Genomic DNA, 22189 nt, shown 5'->3' with positions numbered 1-22189 from the left:
TGAGACTGTGAGGACAGATTCCCCAGGGATGTAATTTGGACCAATCTCACTAGAGGTGTGTCTATTTCTTAAACTGTTCAAAAAACCAATGTTTGCCTTTATCGATCCTCTCTGTTTTTCATTTGTTTTCTATTTTATTAATTTATGCACTGATCTTTATTGCCTATTTCCCATGGGTTCATCCTGTTGTTGTTTTTCATTTTTTTCTTTGAGTAGAGCTGACACACAATGTTACATTAACTTCAGGTGTGCAACATAGTGATTCAACGTCCCTATACCCTGTTGTTCTTTTTCTACTTTAAACTGGAGATTCTGCACATTCATTTTCAGACTTCCTCCTTTTCTAATATAAGAATTTAGACCTATACATTGTTCTCACTTTCCATGTATCCCATAATTATGACATTTAGAATTTCAGTATCATTCGGTACCAAGCATTACTGAATTTCAGTAGGGTTTCTTCTTTGACGGAAGTTGTTTAAAATGTGATCATCTATTATGAAACACGTGGTAATTTCTAAAATTCATCTTTTCTTTTTGTTTTCCGCCCTGTGCATGCAAAGCTCAAGACTTGTATCAACTCGTGCACAGAATTCATGCACAGAATTCTCTTCCCCAGTTCTGTCCTCTGTAGGATTCCCTACCTCTTTTCAGCTCCCAAACCCCCACTCTCCATCTCCTGTCTAGAAAGACAGGATTTCCCTCTGAATGCTAGCCACTTGTGCTCTGCGTGGTTGCACAGACTCAGGTCACTCTCAGAGTAAAGCAGTGAGAAACGAGAAAAACACTACCACAAACTCTGTCCACAATCCCCTTTCCCCGTCCTCTGGCCAGAAAGATTTTCTCCAGGATTTGGGGGCCTGTATCACGCTGCCTGTGAAGCAGTTCCCAATGAGGCGGCACTGCGGGCTGGGGTACCTGACGGGGACTCCCCACTTTCATCCACTGGCTCAGAAGGGGACCTTGTCTCAGTGCTCTGGTCAGAAGGACAGGATTTCTACCCGAGATTTTGTTGTCAGCACCTGCTGCCCAGTTCTGTGCTGGGGCCACTCTCAGGTTAAAGCCAGGTGATGAAAAAGGAAAATGGAAAAACAAGAAATGTACCCCCTAAGAAGTCAATCTTCATGTTTGGTACCCCTCCCCATCTTCTTGCCAGTACTAGACTTTCCAGAGTCTTCCGGTGGAAGGTTTTGTCTACAGGAGTTAGTCGTTTGTAATCAGCAGGAGAGAAAAGCTGTATTTACTCCATCTTCACCAGAACCCGAAGTCCTATCCCTTACTTTTTTAATTGAAATTACTTTTGATTAAAATTATGGACTTTGTAATTTTCCAGCACCTAGTTTGTATTTTACAAACTGGAAGCAGAAACCTCCCACTTTCCTTTTTAAGGACTCACAAGCCATCTTTCTATTTAATAATACATCTCAGACATTTCCAATCAACAATTTTAATTAAGCTGCTTCTCTATAGTTTCCCTAAGCTGAGTTTTTTCACTTGACAACGAATATTTACTGGGAAGCTACAATGTTGAAGTGCTGTAGTAAATGCTAGGAACATGGAAATAAACAAGACCAATGAGCCCCAGTGCGATCACAACTCAACAAGGGAAACAGACACTTAGAGGTAATTTCAAATGATGGGATAAGGCGTCACTGAGTGTTAGGGGACCCTGGGCTCAACAGTTCCAGCTAGGGACTGGTCAGTCACAGAGTGCTCCAGAAAGGAGATAATTAAGTAGTTAGCTTTTCAAAGATGAGCAGGATCCCACTGGAGGAAGGCTGTTCAAGATAAGGCAAGTAGATGAACACAGGCATAAAAATACAAATGCAAATGGTAAGACAGCCAGTGTGCCTAGAGAGTAGAGGGCGAGCAGAACTGGACATCAGATTTCTCATGTTTTGCTCTTCACCAAAAGAAGCATCTCTTTTTCCAGAGAGAACTTTACTCACTAAAAACCTACTGCAGGGGGACCCATGTCAATAGGTAAGACAGGAATCTTTCTGAAAAAAATGAAAATTATCAACTTACACTAGGAGGTGTTTTTAATATTGTACTGTTGGACAAATACATTAATATTATTTTTTATCCCTTTCTAAATGAATTAGGACACCACAAGATGAATTAAAAAAATGGAAAATCATCCATGAGCATTTCTTTAAATCTTGCTTATTCATATTTTTATTACAAAAATTAAACAGTCCCACTAAAATGGTTACTATGGAAAAGATATTTTGCTATCTCTACAGAATTCAGTAAGTGTATTTGTTTGTTAGGACTGCCGTAACAAAGTATCACGACGGGGGCTTAAATAACAGTATTGTCTCTTGGACATCCTCTTGGTTGTATCCAGTGTTGTTTCTTGATACCAATATCCCAAGTTTCTGATTCTCTATTCAGCCAATTCCAATATGATGTTAAATATCCATTTAGAGTTTAATTTTAATAATTGCATTTTTTTATTTCTGGTTGTATTTGGTTATTTATATAGCCAAAACTGAAGGTCTAGGTGGATTTTTTATTTGCCCATCTCTGTTTTCTAATCACTTTACAATAAACATGTACTTCCTTTATAAAAAAAAAAAGTTGTTAAAGTTATTTTATCACCTTTTCCCCTTGACTTCCTGTGTATTTCTCTTTCTGAGCCCACATGTCCCTGTTACCACCTGTCTTCCCCCATCACTCCCAAACACAGATAAAGAGTCAGCAGTTCAGAAGAGAAACACTGGTTGAGAAATAAAAGCAAGGCAGTGCTCTTTTCTTTTCAATACCCAGAAGTCCTGTAATACTTAGTTTGGGGATGAAGAAGAAGAGCCCAGGACTGGAGTGAGGGCAGTGCTGACTCTGGCCCTGATAGGTGAATGGGGTAAATCGCTTATATCCCTGGCACCCCAGTTTCTTCTTCTAGCCACAAGGAGCAAGTGCAATGCTCTGAGAACATTCCATATCTCTGAATTCCTCTGTGTAAACGCCTTCTTCTCCCCACTCTACCTGCATTCTGCACAAAGCAGTTGCCTGATACACCTTATTGGCTCTCCCAGTGAATGACATCCGGACTGCCTGGCTGTGTTCTTGAATGAATGAACAGTGGCCACAGGATGACTTTTGTGAGTCTTAGGTACTTTTACCTTTGTGGACCCCAAAAATGGTTTAATTATATTACATTTTACAGTCTAATTAGTATAAAGATGACTATATTAACATTTTCTTCTGCTTAAAAGTTTATCTTTTTTTCTTTTGATTTTAGAAGAATTTTCATGGGTCCTTGAAAGCACTGTGGGCCCTAGGCCCTGGACCGGCCTAGCTAATGGGGAAGTCATCCCTGCAGGAACTACTCAATGGATGCTTCCATATCCTGAGAAGTTTCATAAGAGAGCCCTTTGAGCAGTGCACCAATGCATTACCCAGATTTTATGCCAAGCCAGTTACCTAGTTTTCTTCTCTAAGGACATGGGTGGAGTTTCCCTCATTCTGTCATTTCACATTAAAATAAAGCTGCTCCTGACTCCTGGGCTCCAGTAGCTCATATGGCATTTCTGTGCAAATTAGAGAAAGACTTCTTATTTTTAAGAAGGAGGGGGAAAGCCATTAAAGTATTATATTGTTGCACCATCTAAATAACTATCCCCACTGAGCCTGGGGAAAGTGCCAAGTCAGGTGGGCATCCTTTCCAACCTCACTTGGGGGCCACAGTCATAGACTGCATAGCATAGTAGTGGGACAGTAACAGTAATCCATGGCATTCAGCTTAAAGCCATCCTAAGCATAGTTCCATAAACCAAATTTCATCCTAAGTCTGTGGCCAGAATGGTCAAGTCTCAGTAGGACTCAGGCAAAGCCTCTAAAAGCAATGGGAGACCAGAGTCATGGCCTCCAGTTTCTCCCAGAGCAAAAAGTAGACAAGGCACAGCCACATGAGTGTGTACACCACACGCTTTCCTGTGTGTGTGCATGGCCTTGCAGGCAAGTGTGGTTTAATGTGAGCCAGAACTCTCATGTTGTCCCCTGGAAGGCCCCCCAAAAGTCCAGGAAGCTCCACCACATGCTCCTGTGTGTGTTAGTGTATGTCTACAACATGAATAACACCCCGTGCAGGGCACAGTCTGACCAGCTGCCCCGAGCAGCCACACCCAGCTCACTGAGTCCCCTCGCTGACGGAAAGCCCGCACTTACACATAATAAAGCCTCCATCCATTCCCTTCTCTGCAGGGATGACATGCCAGGCTCGGAGCTCCTACATCACGAGTGAGATCCTGTGGGGTTACCGGTTCACACCTGTCCTGACGCTGGAAGACGGGTTCTATGAGGTCGACTACAACAGTTTCCACGAGACCTATGAGACCAGCACCCCATCTCTCAGTGCCAAAGAGCTGGCTGAGCTAGCCAGTAGGGCGGAGCTGCCCCTGAGTTGGTCTGTGTCCAGCAAACTCAACCAACATGCAGAACTGGAGACCGAAGAAGAAGAAAAGAACCTCGAGGAACAAACAGAAAGGAATGGTGATGTGGCAAACCTAGAGAACGAATCCAAAGTTTAGTTTCCTAGCTGGGTAGCTCCTTCTCCTCTCCCCTCACACAACCTTTTCTTGTCTCTCATTCTCTTTCTTTTTTGTCTCTCTTACTTGGTTGTTTATTTATTTATATTTAATTTTGACATTACCAGAAAACAAATCTTCAAGGTGTAAAATATCTACCTGCCCTCTCTCAGTTACTCAGATTGACAAGGTAGACACGGATTTGGTTAAGGTGCAACGTGCCCTCATTTGTGGCCCAAGCTTGCTCTCTTCCCTAAATACCACACATCCAACTCCTAGGGATTTAAGCTACTTACCTGCATGTCTTGTACAATACCAGATCACTCAAAGAGTGTGTCAAAGATTTTACCTGGGACATGACAAGTTAGGTCTCTGGTGCCTATTTATTCATGCAGTGAGACATAGCATATAACCCTCAATTTTATAGATTCAAATAAATTTCATCTACAGGGTGAGGTGCTTGCCCCATACAGCATTGCAGTTATAGGACCCAGGTCAGGTAAAGACAAAACACTGTACATATATATGCCTTATGTAATTACTTTCTTTTTGCAGTTAGTAATAAAACCCAGCATGTACAAAAGTACTATAGAACAGAACTTCTAAATAATGTACATAAATGTATAATTAATGTAGGTTTAGATATATAACTTTAGAAATAAGATGCAAAAAAAAAAAAAAAGATTCCCACTGTACAGTAGGCATTTCTGTTCTGATGTCTTTGCTTTCTTAATTTCTTTGGTCCCATTGACCACTGGCCCTTAGTGCATGGCCTTTGTTCCATGTCCCAGACTGGTAGTGTTTGGGCACCCCACTGTTACCTTGCTGATCTTTTCATTGAATCTAATAAGCCATAGATCTGGGGGAAGTTAGGAGGTCTAGTACATGGCAAAACCCACCACCAATATGCTGATATACTATGAAATGTTTACAAAACTGAGGTCTCTTTTATTAGTAACAGGAGCCTCCCTGACTAGCCTGGGGGAATATTCCAGGGGAAGGACACTATCTGGCATGTCACCAATGATGTGTTTATGCTTTTCACATGAGCTGTCACCCTTTGTAGTACAAGAGTTTGGGAAACTCTTCTTCTACAAAACCATGGATTCTCCAGCTGTTCCACTCTGTAATCGTAAGAAACTACAGACTTAAAAAATGAGACATGGTAATTTAGCAGAAGATGGTTTCGGTCCAAAGCCATGACATTCATGAAGGCACGTAGTAGGAGACATATATTGTAATCATTCACCTAACACACTTTGACTCCATCTGGCTCTCTTCCTGTCCCCACCAGCTTATCCATCAGCATTTCTTGCATTTGTATTTATTATTATTTGTATTCTTTTATTATTATGAAATGACGAGAGTTCAATAGTCAGAGATTAGATCAACAATCTAGGTGACTACGAAATCTTTCTAGAGAGTGCCACAGGTGGGAAATCAAATCCAAAGTGTCTCCCAATCAGAAGAAAACAAGCAAAAAACTGCAGCCTTAATTCATTTTAATCTGCAAAGATAAATGGACAGAGATTAAGAGAAAGAGAAGGAAAGCATTTTGTACTAAAACTCTAAATTCAAGATGAAAAAAATTCAAATAAAAAGATAAATGGAAGAGAATGTCAGACAAAATCTCAAGGGCAGGTGGAAATTTTGCACTGTAACAGATCTTTCACATTAATTTCACAATTTTAAACTATTTGTTCCCTAGAACAGTCGCCCATCGTAAATATTCATTGACCGAACTCAAGTTGCTTTTCAGCTCCTATGGCTGTGCTCAGTTTGAGGCTTTGTGCCATGGAGGTCAAAGAACTCAAACTAGCTATCACCCACTCCCTGTTGCCCTTGACTTCCCTGACCAGATTGCGCAGGCCTTCACTGTAGTTTGGGGACCTTGTCTACTAAAAAGCATGTCCCAGAGATAAGGAATGTGGCTCCTCAGTTTAACACAGGGGTCTCTCTTCTCCCATTTCTGAGACCTAGCATCAGGACACCTGCTTCTTGGCACTTGGACTTAACTGGAAACAGAACTGTTGGCCGTAGCCCTTTCCTGTTTGCCAACATTTCACATTTTGCATTGAAAATCTGTTGAATCATTTATTCATTCCACACAATCCAAGGAGGAGGTTGTAGTCGAGGAGAAGGAGGGAGCCCCATACACTTCCTGCCAGGCTGTGGGGAGGCACTGTGGCCTTACCTCGCTGTAGCCTTATGAAAGGCGCCCTTGACTTGGGGGCACTAACCCTGCAGCATCCCCAGGGTTGCAGGGCAAGGCATGGTAGCACAAAGAAAGATGAAGCATGGGCTGCAAAAAGTCTGCTAATTTATCTCTTGATGACTCAGTGGGCCTTTTTTAATCCATTACTAAGGCTCAAAGGACAACACACATCCTGTTGTCTGGTTGGAAGAGCAGTTCAGGGCCCTCTAGCACAACTGAACAAAGAGCCTTGACAACCCTTTGGTCACGCACACGTGTTAGGTCTCTGTCTGTGCCAGGGCACCCAGGGCTGAGGTCTCCCCCTATTTCTCATTGTCTTTGGTGTCAATGTAGTTGGAGACAGAACATGAACCAAATCTCGTTTTTGTAATGTGAGCCTCTGAATCTTTAAACAAGGATGCTCCAGAAGAACCTTTTACTAGAATGTCCCTATTAAACATGTCTATTTTTCTACAATTATTGATAACACAGTTTAACAGTGTATTTTGTGTCAACTGTTAAAATTTGGAATTGAAAGAAGTTCATTAAGACTGAATTTTCTAAGCAGCAAGAATTGAATGGTGTTTTTCATTAAGACTGTACAACAAAGATGAGCCCACAATTTCTACTCATTCTATTCCATCATATCTAGTCCCCATTCACACAGTCACTTTGTTAGGAAATCAAGTGCTATGAAAATAAATAAGCCTATTTTAATGTAACAATACCCATAACTAATGAGGATCACCTTCAACTTGATATTTTGGTCTGTTAGTTTGGTGTGTTTGAGTCACTTTCCATAAAAGCATGGTGGGATCTGATAGCCAGATAAGAATTTTGAACCAAAGGGTTACGGTTTGCCACAGTTGACCCCAGTCTGGAGAAAAGGGCAGACTCAGCTGGAAGCATGACCTCCCCAAGGGCTGCTGAGACCCTCAGATTCTCACTTCCACTCACCCCAATATGCTTTCCAACTGGAAAACCTATTTGTTTATAAGTCAACTTCATGTAACTAATAAAACGGTTTATGTTTTTGGCTGTCCCCTGGGCAAATGATACTCTTTTGAATTAATGTATTTGTAATCACTGTAATGCCAGGTCATTGCTTATCCATTCCCTCATAACATGGCATTCCAGCCTATTGACCCAACAGATAGCCACTCCATGTCCATGAGAAGGAACTCCCTCTTCCCCCACTCCCTTCCTCTGTCTGTCTCTCTCTTTTGTGCTATCCCTAGTTCCCCAGTGCCAGGTCCATTGACTTAGTTCAGTATCTGTGTTCCCTAACAAAAATCCAGCTATTGTCTCTAAAAATGTCAACAAATTTCTTAAGCACAATTTTCTCTTGCAGGTTTAACCAAATTAGGGCTCTGAAATGTCTATTTCTCATTGTACTAGGATTAAAAAATTATTTATGACTTCATTCAAAAGCCTAAATTTTGAAGTCTCCAGAGCAACATCCTTATGCTTTCCCTCCCTACATTTTCTTACATTTCAGGCTTCTTACTTTTTCCCCTTTGCTTTTTAATTTAGATTTAAGCCAATATCTTTGGGATGTTCAGAAACTGTTTAGAAAGGTGGAAGCTGGTGGAGAGAGAAATTATAAAAACGCCATTAGAAAACTACTTGAACTCACCCAAAGAATGTGAAATCATTTGATTAGCTGAGTAATTCAAGATAAAAAGAATCAAAATATTCATAGTCATTTCCAAGATAGTTTGCCAATAGTCTGACTAGTTTTCAGTCTTTCTTTCCTTGACTTGGGCAATACTCTACGTGACTCAGAAAAGTCAAAAGGGTAGTTGGAAATTAAACACCCTACATAAATGGGAAACAGTATCTTCTATGATTTCCTTTCAATGGATGGCTATAAAGTTGAAAAATATAGTCAGTATATACATAATAGATGATTCATTGATATTGTATTACAATATAGTAAAATCATATTATCTTGTTTCTAGACTTTATGGTCAACCTGTTTAAGAAAATGTAATCCTTTCATTTAAAATGGAGTAAAACACAACTCTTCCTAATATTTCTGCCCTTAATGTCTTGGAGAATTTCCGATGCAGTGTCATCTAGAAGTCAAAAGCTCTGTAAGGCTGTGAAGAGATTTTGACAAAGCACAATATCAGTACATAATATATTAACAAAACAATATTACTAAGTTGTCTACATTGTGCTATATTTGGGGACATTCAGAACACTTGCATAAATTATGCCATTTAATTCTAATCCACCATGAGAGCTTGAGTGTTATAATGTAAAAAGAAAACTAGGGTTTGGGCAAACTGAGTAACTTCCCCAAGGTTACAAGTCTAGTAATAATAGATCCCAGTCTCAAATCCAGGGGCCAAGTCTTAAGCCATGGTCTCTATTTACTACAGAAAGTGTCGGCAAACCAAATCTACTCACAGACTCCAGCCCACTGCCTATTTTTGCGCCACTTGTGAGCAAAGAATGACTTTTACACTTTTAAGAAGTTGGGGGAAAAAAGACAAAAGAATATTTTCTGACATGTGAGAATTTTATGAAATTCCAATTCCAGTGTCCATAAATAAAATTTTATTGGAATACAGCCACACCCATTCATTTGTGTATTGCCTATGACTGCTTTCACACTACACTAACAGAGTTCAGTATTTAGGACAGAGACCATATGGCCAGAAGACTGAAATATTACTATCTGACCCTTTACAGGAAAAGTTTGCCGACCCCTATACAGTACTATTAAGTACTGTTCATGTATTAAGTACTACTAATTATTAAATGTTATACTGTGCGACTAAGAGATTCCTGGACAACTTAGAATGATGACATTCTTTTCCAATATAAATGCATTGCAGTCACTCATAGATCTGTTTCCAAGAAAAAATGACACAGTCATACAGTCAGGTGTCAAAGGAAGAGTCCTCCCTTTCTGTAACCATTCCCCCGAAGTGCTAAATAAATAACCAGCCAAGATTGAGCAGCCAACGCAGAAAGTGATAAGGTAAAACAACTCCTTAATGAACAAAAAAGAAATGTGAATCTCCAGTCCAGTGACTGAAACATTGCATCGCTGGAACCTATAGGTGTTTAAATATGTAGATAGTTGGGACACATGTCTCTGACCAACAGCGTGAACTGGACTTGCAGTGGTTGCCACATATCAATCCGGCTTGCCCTCCCTAACTTGTCTTCTCTCTTATGCCCCCTTGGACTATGGAGCTGTACTTGGGTCTTCCTGCTAGTTCTCTCTAGCCTGCAATTGATCAACATGATAAAGATGAACCGATTGCTCATGTCTAGCTGTCCTAGTTCTGGCTCTCTCCAGCAACTTGGCCAAAAGTTTAACATGAGAATTAAGAACTAGATGCTTCTCTTGGAAAACCAAGAGGTTCTTTGAAAAGAGCTCAGGGAGAAACAGAGTAGTAAAGGGTTGCCAGATTGTTTGTCACTTTCTGAATCTTCAGCATGAGATAAAGATCGGTAATTACAGAAATATTGAATCCAAGAAATCCAGACACTGGAGTTTTGAGACATTCTTTAGTATCACTAAGCTGAACTCACTTGTGTTCTAAGAAAGCATTTCCAAGGCCAGACATAAGTCAGACAAGTGAGGTTCTTTATCTCTTTAGTTCTATTGGAAAAAATATATATCAGGTTCTCTTATGAGTGCTTTCCTGGAAATTGGGTGGGGGAAAAATTTTTGTCACAAATCATTGTGATATCCTGCTGAAATATAAATGATGGAAACTGAGATAAATTTGGTCCTGTGTCTAAATCTAAATAGTTATAATATCTGCAACTTTAGATGATGCAAAAAGCTCATGACCCTGCAACTGCATGGAACAGCATAATAGCTAAGTGAGAAAAAAAGAAATCTCAAAGTTCTATACCATAAAACTTAAATAAATGTAAAAGGAGTCAAACTTTTACTTGGCCTCATTGCCTTGGTAAAAGAAAGCTTGATGCATCCACCTAATTCAAATAGGAGAGTCCTAAGAAGGAAACAAGGGCAAAATATTTTGAGACATGCAAAAATAGCCATTGAGATGGTCAGCATGATTAAGTGATGGAGATTTATCACCAATGAAAATGGCTTTTATAAAGTTAATTTTAGATATTACCCCCTAGTCGTGAATCCTAATGTGCTCTGTGGTCAGCCAGAGAATTGTGACCACATAGGCAATAGATCTTGATTTCAGAGAATGAAAAGTTTCTACAATCAAAGGGTAATTGACCATTTCAAGATTAAGACTCTGCACCCATTGTATTAACATTGATCATAAATACTGTGATATAAACCAGCCAATCTTTATAAGAATATGAAGGGCTGTTTTTCTCAGGCAATGTAAATATCCACTACTAACAGGCACTAGTGAAATAAACATGTAATGCATCATTATTTCTAAAATTCTGATAGAAATCATAAAATATTCATCCAAAGGAGCAAGAAGTCCTAGGAGCCCAAGCTCAGATCTCTTTGGCTACTAAAACCCAGCCCAGGCTGAATGCCTTATGGAGTATGTCAATGTTGGGTCATCAGCACTAAACACAGCTACAGAACTGGATTGACTAGAGCACAGAGAGGTGAGCTTCCATCCGCTGTGCATGATCAGAACCTCTGGCTCTGTGGCCACTATTCTTAGAGAAGGAGATGGAACACTGTTCTCAGATCCAGTTGGTGCCATTCTGGCATCATCTCTCAGCATTATTGCAAATGGCAGTGGGTGTGAGCAACACTCCCTTGGTTTAGTTTGGCCATGCCAACCTGGGGCAGGCTTTCTGGGTGAGCCTCTCCCTCCAGGTCTGGTTCCTGCTCATATAGACAATGACACCCTCCCCCAGAAGACAAAGGGACTCTGTGTCTTTTGAGCTTATCTTGGCTAGCATTCTTGACCCTACAGAACACATATCTGGATCAGGGGTGACAACTCTCCCAAGGAGAACTGAAGTAAGACTTTCTGAATCCCCTGTGCACAGGGGTGCCCCTCCCATACATAAATCAAAACCAAACAATACTACTGTGTAAATGGAGTAAGTGTAAGGAAGTCCAAAGAAAGTTCTCATTTTCCCATGGTGATTACCTGGATGATTTTTTTTCCCTTTACATATCTAGTTCTTCAACCTCTGGAAATCCTCACTTTTTAATATTATGATGCTGTGAGCACAAACTCAATTGGCTTATCAGGCAATCCCAACCATCAGCCTAGATGGTCTGACCCTGTTCCTTTTTTTAAGTAAGGGGGTCTAATCTGTTCAAACCTACCCCTGGACCAATCCATATGTTGCCCTGGCCAAGAAATTTCACATACCCTCTCTTTCCTCTAACAGGAACCAACAAACAAGGACATCATTGTCAAGAGTCTCCTCTTTATTTGCAAGGAACTCCCCTGGATTGCAACACTTGGAGACACAACTTATGTTGTCCCCAGGTGCCCACAGGGTTATCATGTTACCACAGGTCATCATCCAGGCATTCTACCCAGCTCCTCTTTCTGAATCCCTCCCTTGGCTCACCACCAAAAGTGATCTTTCCAGGCACCTTCTTCTGAGTTTCCGCTCCATTCTTGAGTGGCCGCCAAGAACCCATTTTGAGGCTAGTCCCATCTCTTACCACCTAATTGTCCACCACCAATTTTAATTGAGCACATAATATGTTCACCGTCTGACTACCTGAGACCAAAAAGGTAGAATTTTTCATTTCTGCCCCCATATACACCTTGAGAGCTCCTGAGTAATGGCTGAGCATTATGACATCAGCCCATTATTGAGCAGAGTGTAAAGTGAGGTCTTGTGCCAAAGGGACAGCTGGACTTTTCCAGGGGAATCTTCTTGTCCCTTTCAACATGCAATTAGGCTATCCAGCTTGCCAAAGATGATCCTGAATATCCTTATTCAGCCCAGTGGATCAGCTTCTAAAATGAGAGTTATACAGGAACAACAGTGAACTCCCACACGTGTACAGGATTCTGAAATGATGACCTAAATATATGCCTATGTTGGCAAAGTGGCCTTTGCTCCCCCACTGTCTGTACAGACTGTGCTCTGGGGAAAAACCAAGCACCCATGTGGCGCCTGGTTACCCAGGCCTGCATGGCTGCTGCCATGGCAACCTGCAGCCTATCAGCATAAACCTTTCCATGGAGTCTCTGAGGAGAACTGGCAAAGGCCCCAAGAGCTGGAGTTCCCAAAGGCTGGTCCACCTGCAGACAGCCTTCAGGGAATCCTAGGAGATATGGGGCAATGCCCAGGCAAACAGGTACTCATTCAGTGGCCAGGTGTAGGATATTACTATCCCTTCTTCCTAGGATAGTATGCACGTGGTGGCCAAACTGCTCCTAAAAAAGCTGTTCTTTAAGCCATCATTCCCATCCCACATACACACCCACACCCAAATCACATTTGCCTTTAAAAGAGAGAGAGAGATTCCAAAACTAAATTCACATTATCTGGTGTAACAGATATCTGAAGGGCTGCCATTTTATTAATCATTAAATAAGCTCTGCCTAAACACTGTTTCAATAATAAGCCCACGTATAAAGAAAAGCAATTTAAAATTTTCACTTAGAAATTTAGAAAAAAATTTAGAAAAAAAAAAGAAAGCAAGAAGTTCTTTTTAGATAACCTGATTTCAAATGTTCATTTTTGCCCCCAGGATGCAAAGTCTCTAGAATACTATTTTTCCATGAACTTGTCGTTTTCCATCTGGCTTTGAACCTGAGAACAGACTCCTTTAAATTGGCATGAAAGATTAAGTAGAATTTAGCACTGAAACTTTCAGAGTTAAATTCAGTCTGGACCTATGAACCCAGCTAGGAGTAAACTCTGCTAATCAGGAAAAACTCTGCATCAATCCCCCTAGATGCTAACCTCAGGGAAATTTTGGACATGGAAATTTTGCTCAAGATGATGGCTTGCTTTTGGAGAGAGGATGGTAGTGTTCAAATCTCTGAGTCATGCCAACAGTGTGCGAATCATGCCAGATCAGCTTACCTGGTCTACAGCTTGCCCAGTCAGCTGGCCGTGTCGATAGGGGGCATTAGTGAATAAATGAGAACTTTCCATGACCTGAACAACCACACTGGAAGACTTTTCTTCCATCTTATTTTCCAGTCTGTTACAACAGAAATCAACAAAACGTGTGGTTTGTTATTCCATGGTTCCCCTCTACTTGTACCTTCCATATTTTTTTTCCTTTTCCAAAAGAAAGTAGGCTCCTCTGAATGTTGCATGATATGGTGGTAGTGTTTCCAGTCCTTTGTAACTAACACTTTAACAAATGCAACAACCCTCTCTCCCCATATACACACACATATACATACACACAAGTATACATGCAGTCACACACACACACACACACACACACACACACACACACACACACACACACTTACCTCCCCAATCAGTTATGAGCTAGTCCATGTAAGTGAATTTCCAGAAAACCAGTCTTTTTTTTTTTTTAATTTTTTATTTATTTGACAGAGAGAGACACAACCAGAGAGGGAACACAAGCAGGGGGAGTGGGAGAGGGAGAAGCAGGTCCCCCGCAGAGCAGGGAGCCCGATGCGGGGTTCGATCCGAGGACCCTGGGATCATGACCTGAGCCGAAGGCAGACGCCCAACAACTGAGCCACCCAGGCGCCCCCAGAAAACCAGTCTTAAGAATAACAATAATTCCCTCCCTCAACCATCACGGTGGTATTCTTTCTAAAATGTAACTTAGGCTTCCCTGGACTCACAGGCAATGGGTCATAAAGCAACCTTTTCCTTTTTCATCATTTTGTAGGAAACTCAGATTCAGTCTCAGAACAGGATTCTGATCCTGTTCCATCCCCAGATGAGTTATATGGTCTTGGATAAATCATTGGACTTCTCAAAAATAGTTTTCTCGTCTTTTTTTTTAACTAATAACCTTTATTTTTTTTAGCACAGTTTTAGGTTCATAGCAAAATTGAATGAAAAGTACAGAGAGTTCTCATACATCTCCCTGACTCCACACATTCACAACCTCCCCAATTATCAACATTCTGCACCAGAGTTGTACACTTGTTACAATTGGTGAACCTACATTGACTCATCATTATCACCCAAAGTCTATAGTTTACATTAGGTTTCACTCTTGGTATTGTACATTCTACGAGTTTTGACAAATATATAATGTATAATGACACATATCCACCAATATAGTATCATGCAAAATAGTTTCACTGACCTACAAATTCTCTGTGCTCTGCCTATTTATCTCTCCCTTCCTCCAACCCTTGACAACTACTGATCTTTTTACCGTCTTTAGAGTTTTGCCTTTTCCACAATGTCACAAACTTGGAATCATACAGCATATAGTCTTTTAGATTAGCTTCTTTCACTTAGTAGTATGCATTTAAGAGTACTCCATGCCTTTTCATAGCTTGATAGCTCATTTTTTAGGGCTGAATAATATTTTATTGTCTGGATGTACCATGGTTTATATATTCATTTACATACTGTTGGTTGCTTCTAAGTTTTGGCAATGATGAATAAAGCTGCTATAAACATTTGTGTGCAGGTTTTGTTAGACATAAAGTTTTCCATTCATTTGGGTAAATACCAAGGAGCATAATTGTTGGATCATATGATAAAACTATGTTTAGAGTTGTAAGAAACTGCCAAACTGTCTTCCAAAGTGGCTATACCATTTTGCATTCCCACCAACAATGAATAGTATTCCTGTTGCCTCACATCCTTGCCAGCATTTGGTGCTATCGGTGTTTTGGATTTTGGCCATTCTAATAGGTGTGCACTGGTATCTCATTGTTGTTTTCATTTGCATTTCCCTGGTGACATGATATGGAGCGTCTCTCATACACTTATTAACCATCTGCACATCTTCTTAGGTGAGGTGCTTGTTTGGGTCTTTGTCCATTTTTAATCAGGCTGTTTGCTTCCTTATTGTTGAGTTTAAGAGTTCTTTGAATATTTTGGATAACCGTCCTTTATCGGATCCTTCTTTTGCAAATATTTTCTCCCAATCTGTAGTTTGTCTTCTCATTCTGTTGACAGTATCTTTTGTAGAGCAAAAATGTTTAATTTTAAAGAACACCAGCTTATTAATTCTTCCCTTCATGGATTGATCATGCCTTTGGTGTTGTATTTTTATTTTTTTTTAAGATTTTATTTATTTATTTGAGAGAGAGAATGAGAGAGAGAGAGAGCACACGAGAGGGGGGAGGGTCAGAGGGAGAAGCAGACTCCATGCCGAGCAGGGAGCCCAATGTGGGACTCGATCCAGGGACTCCAGGATCATGATCTGAGCCGAAGGCAGTCGCTTAACCAACTGAGCCACCCAGGCGCCCCGGTGTTGTATTTTTAAATTCATTGCCATACCCAAGATCACCTAGGTTTTCTCATATATTATCTTATAGGAGTTTTATAGTTTTGCATTTTTACATCCAAATCATTTTGAGTTAATTTTTGTGAAGCGTTTAAGGTCTGTGTCCAGATTTGTGGAGGCGGGGGGGGGGCGGTGAATGTATATAGTTTTTCTAGAACCACCTGTTGAAAAGACTATATTTGCTTCTCTGTATTGCCTTTGCACCTTTGCCAAAGATCAGTTGACTACACTTATAGGATTCTATTTCTGGGCCTTCTGTTCCATTGATCTACTTGTTTATTCTTTCACCAATATCACACTGTCTTGATCACTCTAGCTTTATAGTAAGCCTTGAGGTTGGATAATGCTAGTCCTCTGATTTTGTTCTTCTTCTTCAATATTGTGTTGGCTACTCTGGGTCTTTTGCCTCTTCATATAAACTTTAACAACAGTTTGTTGATAGCCACAAATTAACTTTCTGGGATTTTGATTGGAAATGCATTGAATCTGTAGATCAATTTGGAAAGAACTTGACAATACAAAGTCTTGACAATATTGAGTCTTCCTATCCAGGAACATGGAATATCTCTCGATTTAGTTAGTTCATTTGTTATATTTCATCAGAGTTTTGTAATTTTCCTCATATAAATCTTATACATATTTTGTTAGATTTATACCTAAGTATTTTATTTGGGGGAATGCTAATGTAAATGGTATTGTGTTTGTAATTTGATTCCACTTGTTCATTGATGATATATAGGAAAGTGACTGACTTTTTGTATATTAACTTTGTATCCTGCAACCTTGTTATGATGTTTTTTGTTATTCTTTCAGATTTTTTTACATGGACATTCTTGTCATCTTCAAACAAAGATAATTTTATTTCTTCCTTCCCAATCCTTCCAAGTACTGCTTTCACTGCATCCCACAAATTTTGATAAATTGCATTTTTATTTTCATTTGGTTCAAAAAAAATTTTAATTATCTTAAGATTTCTTCTTTGACCTGTTATTTGGAAGTGTGTTGTTGAATCTTTGAATATTTTGAGATTTTTCCAACTATCTTTTTGTTGGATTTCTAATTCCACTGTAGACTAGAGAAGACATTATATGATTTCTATTATTTCAAGTTTGTTAAGGTGTGTTTTATGGCCCAGAATGCGGTTTATCTTGGTGAATATTCCATGTGAGTTTCAGAAAATATCTGGTGTTAGTTTCCTTGTCATTTTCAACAAGCATTTAAATCCCCCAATGTCTGCTTCTATGATTCTAATAGCAGTTCCAGTCTATACCACCCCTAAACTAGATAGCCCCAGATGGTTTAGCTTTAAGTCTTAGTTGTTTTTAATAGTTTCACTAATTCCTATGCTGGCAGCAATGAAATTTTACCACCATCCATACACTTGTCTCCAGGATCTCCTCACCAAACACATCCTTCTCTCCTCTACCACCACTAAACCCCATAGCAAATAGACAAATTATGAGTTAGGTGCCTTCTAGAAAAATGAAGTGTTACTAGACAAGCACTATAGTCTCCTCTATAGTAGATAAAAGCCCCCAAAAAGGTTCGCATCTTGGATAGAAAATAAGTGCATGACTACATCTTGCTGGCTCATCCATGAATAGTTCAATCAGCTCCAGCAGGTTATTGGCAAATTGCTTTTAACCTGAATCCACCTTTACCTTCCCTGAAGTATGTATCTAGGACCCCAGGACAAAAAAAAAATTAATACTAAATCAAGTAGAACATAATTAGGGAGGCAAAGAGCTTAAACCATAACATTTTAATTCAACTGTTTCATGTCAGGCATATCACTCTTTTCCACTATTAATTGAAAAATAATTCATTGTATTTGCCTTTCCTAACAAAGTAGTACAATACTAAGGCCTGAAATACTTAAGAAGGCCCAATAAAATATGAGTCATTCTGTGAGCCATTTCCTGAGACAGAAAGAAAATTATTCTGGAAAGTTCACTAGTTCAAAAGTCCAAAGCAGTACCTAAACTTCAGTAGTCTTTTTAATCCTGAATCTATGAAACTGAGGATAAGCCTTAATCTGGTTTGAGGGCTGCATGTCTTTTAGACATTCATGTTTCTATTGACCTGGAAGTTCTCATTCTTACCATCACACAGAACTGTTAGTAATTATTTAAACAAAACAAAGCCTAGCAAGTCATCAAGCTGGGGGTCATTAGGCTGCATGTTGGTGTTCCAGTTCCAGTATCCACTCCTAGAGAATAAAATTATTCTAAAAAGTAACAAGGCACAGACATATTTGACCTTCAACATTGTTCCCAGAGTTTTAAGAACTTGAGTTTTTGATAAGATGCTCACATTCTACAAAGTAATAAAATATTTGGTTTTCAAGGTGCATGAAATTCACTAATGCTGGGAGGAGGCACATACTCATATCTCCATTCTCAGGGATCTAAGCTGCCAACTAAAATTAGACAAGGACAGAACTCCACTCAAAATATTCTGAAAGCTAGTGGATGTCCCATATTTTATTGTTCTAAATTGACAATTACTTGACTGAGTATTGACCCATGAACATTTGTAGTATAGTGGGCAATGTCCTAGGCAGGTTGCTGTAAGGGCCAAGAAATAATGACATACTCCTCTGCCTTCAACAAGCCTACAACTTCATGGCAACCAGCTCTTACCATGTGACCACACTGTGCTGAGTGAATTGAACTACACAAAACCCTGTGACCAAATGTTGACTCCCACTTTATAAATAAACTGAGGCATAAAGAGAAATATTAACTTACTCTAGTTTTAAAAATAAGACAACCTAATAAGGAAGGTACAACAACTGTTCTGAAATTCAAAGAAAGCAGATCAGCTTCTGTGTAAGTAATCAGAAATGGTTTCACGGGGAAGAGAGGGACATTTGTTCTGACATTCCTGGAGATTGGGTGGGATTTGGAAGATACAGACCCAGGAGGGAATCTTCCTTTCAGTGTGAGGAACCAGCATGGGAGAGAGTCCAAAGATCGACATACACAAAGCAAGACTGGGGGGTGGTGCCTAGGCCAGCCTAGATGGTATGGGATGGCTTATTGTAGGATTTGATAAAATATTCATTCTGAAAACTGGTGCTAAATTGTAGAAGACTTGGGGTTTCAGGCTAAGGAAGACAGACTAAGGTAGGAATAGTAAGGCAGCATTTATTAATAAGCCCACCATAGCACTTAAAAAGTTCTTAAATCTCCAGGATTGAGTTTTTTTTTTTAAATAATAACGTTCACAGGAAAAAAGGCAAAACATCCTTAACAAAACTCTCAAGCACTTTGAAATGATTCAGTGAATCTGTGAAAAACAGAATAAATCATTGGTGGAATTTCAACAGCAATTAGTAGTAAACTACATGTCCAGCAAAATCATAAAACAAGGGTTATTATAGGAGAGAAATATAGATATTAAACAACACATGCACAAGATAAAGTTTTATTCAAGCAAAACCTTTAGATGATCCTTTAGAGATGAACAGAAAGAAAATAAGGAAATGCATCTTTCAAAAAATTCTACCAAGGCTTCTGACTTTTCCTTGTGATGAGTCACTAAGATTTGCTTCCAAAGTCAGTGTTGTCAACCTTCCCACCATGCTTTTTGGAAAGGAAAGCCAGGAAGGGCACAAGGACTGGTTTGGCTCCTGACCCACCTTTTGATCTTTTTGTAACTCCCTTTACTCAACTCCAAGTACATCTGTGCACGGACAATGAGACGAAAGCATGCTACATGCGAAAGCACAAATTACGTATTGAGATATCACTACAATGCCAAATTTTTTTAGAATAAAAAATATATCTTTAAGAACTCGCTGTGTTAGGGAAACTGTTTACATATTGAGGTGTTCCTCTTTTTTTTGACTGGAACAATAAAAAAAAAATTTGATATGGCCTTGGTTTCTTCTTCTCTGTGTGTGTGTGTGTGTGTGTGTGTGTGTGTCCAAAGAGTCAGCCTTTTCTATAGGTGGAAATATAAATTGTTTTTGAAGCAACATATCCTGCCACAGCACCAGTCAGGATGTTGAAGTTGTCGAGTATCACAGGTTTGAAATGATCTCCTCTCACTCTCTCCTCCCCTCTCTCTCCTTTTCCCTCTCTCTCTTCCTCCCCACCTTCACCTCTTCCCAGACTCTGCCTATGGCCAGATCCCAGCAATGAGTCAGCTCTGCTCCTTCCCACACCTGCCCACCCAAGCAAGACCCATCTTATACTCATACCCATTTGCCATTTGCACCTCGTGGAACTTTAAATAATGAAAGGGACCTATGGACTTTCAGGGCAGCTTATCCGGCCACTTGCCACAGCCAAAATGTCTCAGTCAGAGGGGTTTAACAATACATGATAAAGTCCAATGTTAAACTAAATAAACATTCCTAAAAGAGTTTTCATGTTCTCAGTCATCCATTTTGCATGGTGTTGGCTTTGCCTGACCCCAGCACCTCAGCTCCGGCTCCTCACCCAGGAGAAACCTGGTAGCATGGCCAGCCAGCCCTCTCCAGGGAGGCATAAAGGAAGCCTCTGAGTCATGCTGACCACTGAACACTATAACATGAACAAAAGAAGTAACATAAAAATATACCCAGTTTACATCCTTTCTCAGAAGCTGCCAGATGTTGAGACAAGACAGGACACCATCGCTATTTCATCCCACTTTTCTTAATGGGATCCCTGCCCGGTATCACTGTTGTGTCTGATAGAGTTACTAAGCCATTATCTGCATCCCTCTAGCCCTTTATGCATCTGTCCCACTTAGCACTCATTATGCCCAGCAGAAACCCATGGAGATGCATCCATTCCTTCAGGCACCAAAGGAAGAGACCCCATCTCTGCTTCTTGCTGACTCCTCTGAAACCACCCTCCACATTACCCCAGAGGCATTGTCTAAAGCAACTCCCTGACTAAAGCCATACCTGGAGCCCCATCATCCACTCCAGTGGGTTTCAAACTAAGCTGCAAAAACTTTCCTCTGAAGGAACTCTCAAGCAGGAGCTCAATATTTAAATCAGACAAAAGCAAAGTTGCCCTGATACAGCAGGAGTAGAGGTTCAGAAGCCTGCACCTCAAGCCCAAGTGCACCAGGGCCCCTGACCTTGGAGCACAGGTTAATAATCACCACTGTGCTGCATTATGTCCAAACTCCTTGGCTGGACCTATAAGGAATGGTAGGTTCTGGGCCCCAGGACCCTCTCCAGATCAAATTTCCACCTCATTACACTCCTTATTAAATGTCTGTGTTCCTCTGACAGGACGCACCTTCTCAGGCCACCTAGACTCTGAAAACATTGTTCCCTCTTCATGGAATGTGAATCCAGAGCCACCAGGGGAGTCAGACTTCTTTCCCTAACTCCTCTTGCTTCCAGCTGGCTTCTGAAGCCAGGTCTTCAGAACTCATAAACTAACTCTGCACTGTGTTTTAACTCTTCCTGTCTGTCTTACTCAGTAGACAATAAACTCCTCACAACCAAAGATTATTTCACTCATCTTTGTCCCTGACACCTTCCACAAGGCTTAGCACTTAGTTGGTTCTCAATGCTTATTTGTTGGATGGATGGATGGATGGATGGATGGATGGATGGATGGATGAATGGATGGATGAGTGGGTGAGTGGATGGATGAGCATGTGAGTAGTAGATGAGTGGGTGGATGGGTGAATGGATAAGAAGATGGGTGGGCAGGTGGATGGATGGATGGGTGGGCAGGTGGATGGATGGACAGACAGATGGATGAGCAGATGGCAGGGTAAATGGTGGAAGAGAAAGAGTAGGACATTCATAGTTTGCCATTCAAGTGACTACAGCAGCCACTGAAACACCTATTATTGGTTAACAGTAACTAAGATCAGTATATACCCCACAGAGAGGCAAGTGCTTCCACATTCATCACTTGGGCAGGGCCCATCAGGAGGGATGGACATTGTATCCAAGAGGACTTAGAAGAGCACAGTAGAGGGGGGATTCTGAACATCCAGCTTCTCTCACAGCTAATGCTTTCCTGAATGTCACTTTAGGCTTTCTTTAGCCAGCACAATGCATACATCCTTTCACAAGTTTTGCTCAAACAATATGATCTTTCTTCTCTTATAAAGAAATATATGATCTTGGGTCTTCTCAACAATTGC

General features: G+C 40.3%; 1 protein-coding gene across 1 annotated transcript in view; it reads left to right on the top strand.

Moving 5' to 3' along the window:
- Positions 1-20682, top strand: part of KCNJ6 (potassium inwardly rectifying channel subfamily J member 6) — a 260887-nt gene extending 240205 nt beyond the window's left edge. Inside the window, exon 4 of the mRNA XM_081799984.1 lies at positions 4207-20682. Coding sequence (XP_081656110.1) covers positions 4207-4532 — 326 coding nt within the window. The 3' untranslated portion in view covers positions 4533-20682. The remainder of the gene's footprint in view (positions 1-4206) is intronic.
- The last annotated feature ends 1507 nt before the right edge of the window (positions 20683-22189 follow it).

The sequence above is a fragment of the Leptonychotes weddellii genome, chromosome 1 (genome assembly GCF_054177405.1).
Source record: "Leptonychotes weddellii isolate Sample4059 chromosome 1, ASM5417740v2, whole genome shotgun sequence".
Lineage (NCBI taxonomy): Eukaryota > Metazoa > Chordata > Mammalia > Carnivora > Phocidae > Leptonychotes > Leptonychotes weddellii.
This window is presented reverse-complemented; position numbering and strand designations above follow the sequence as displayed.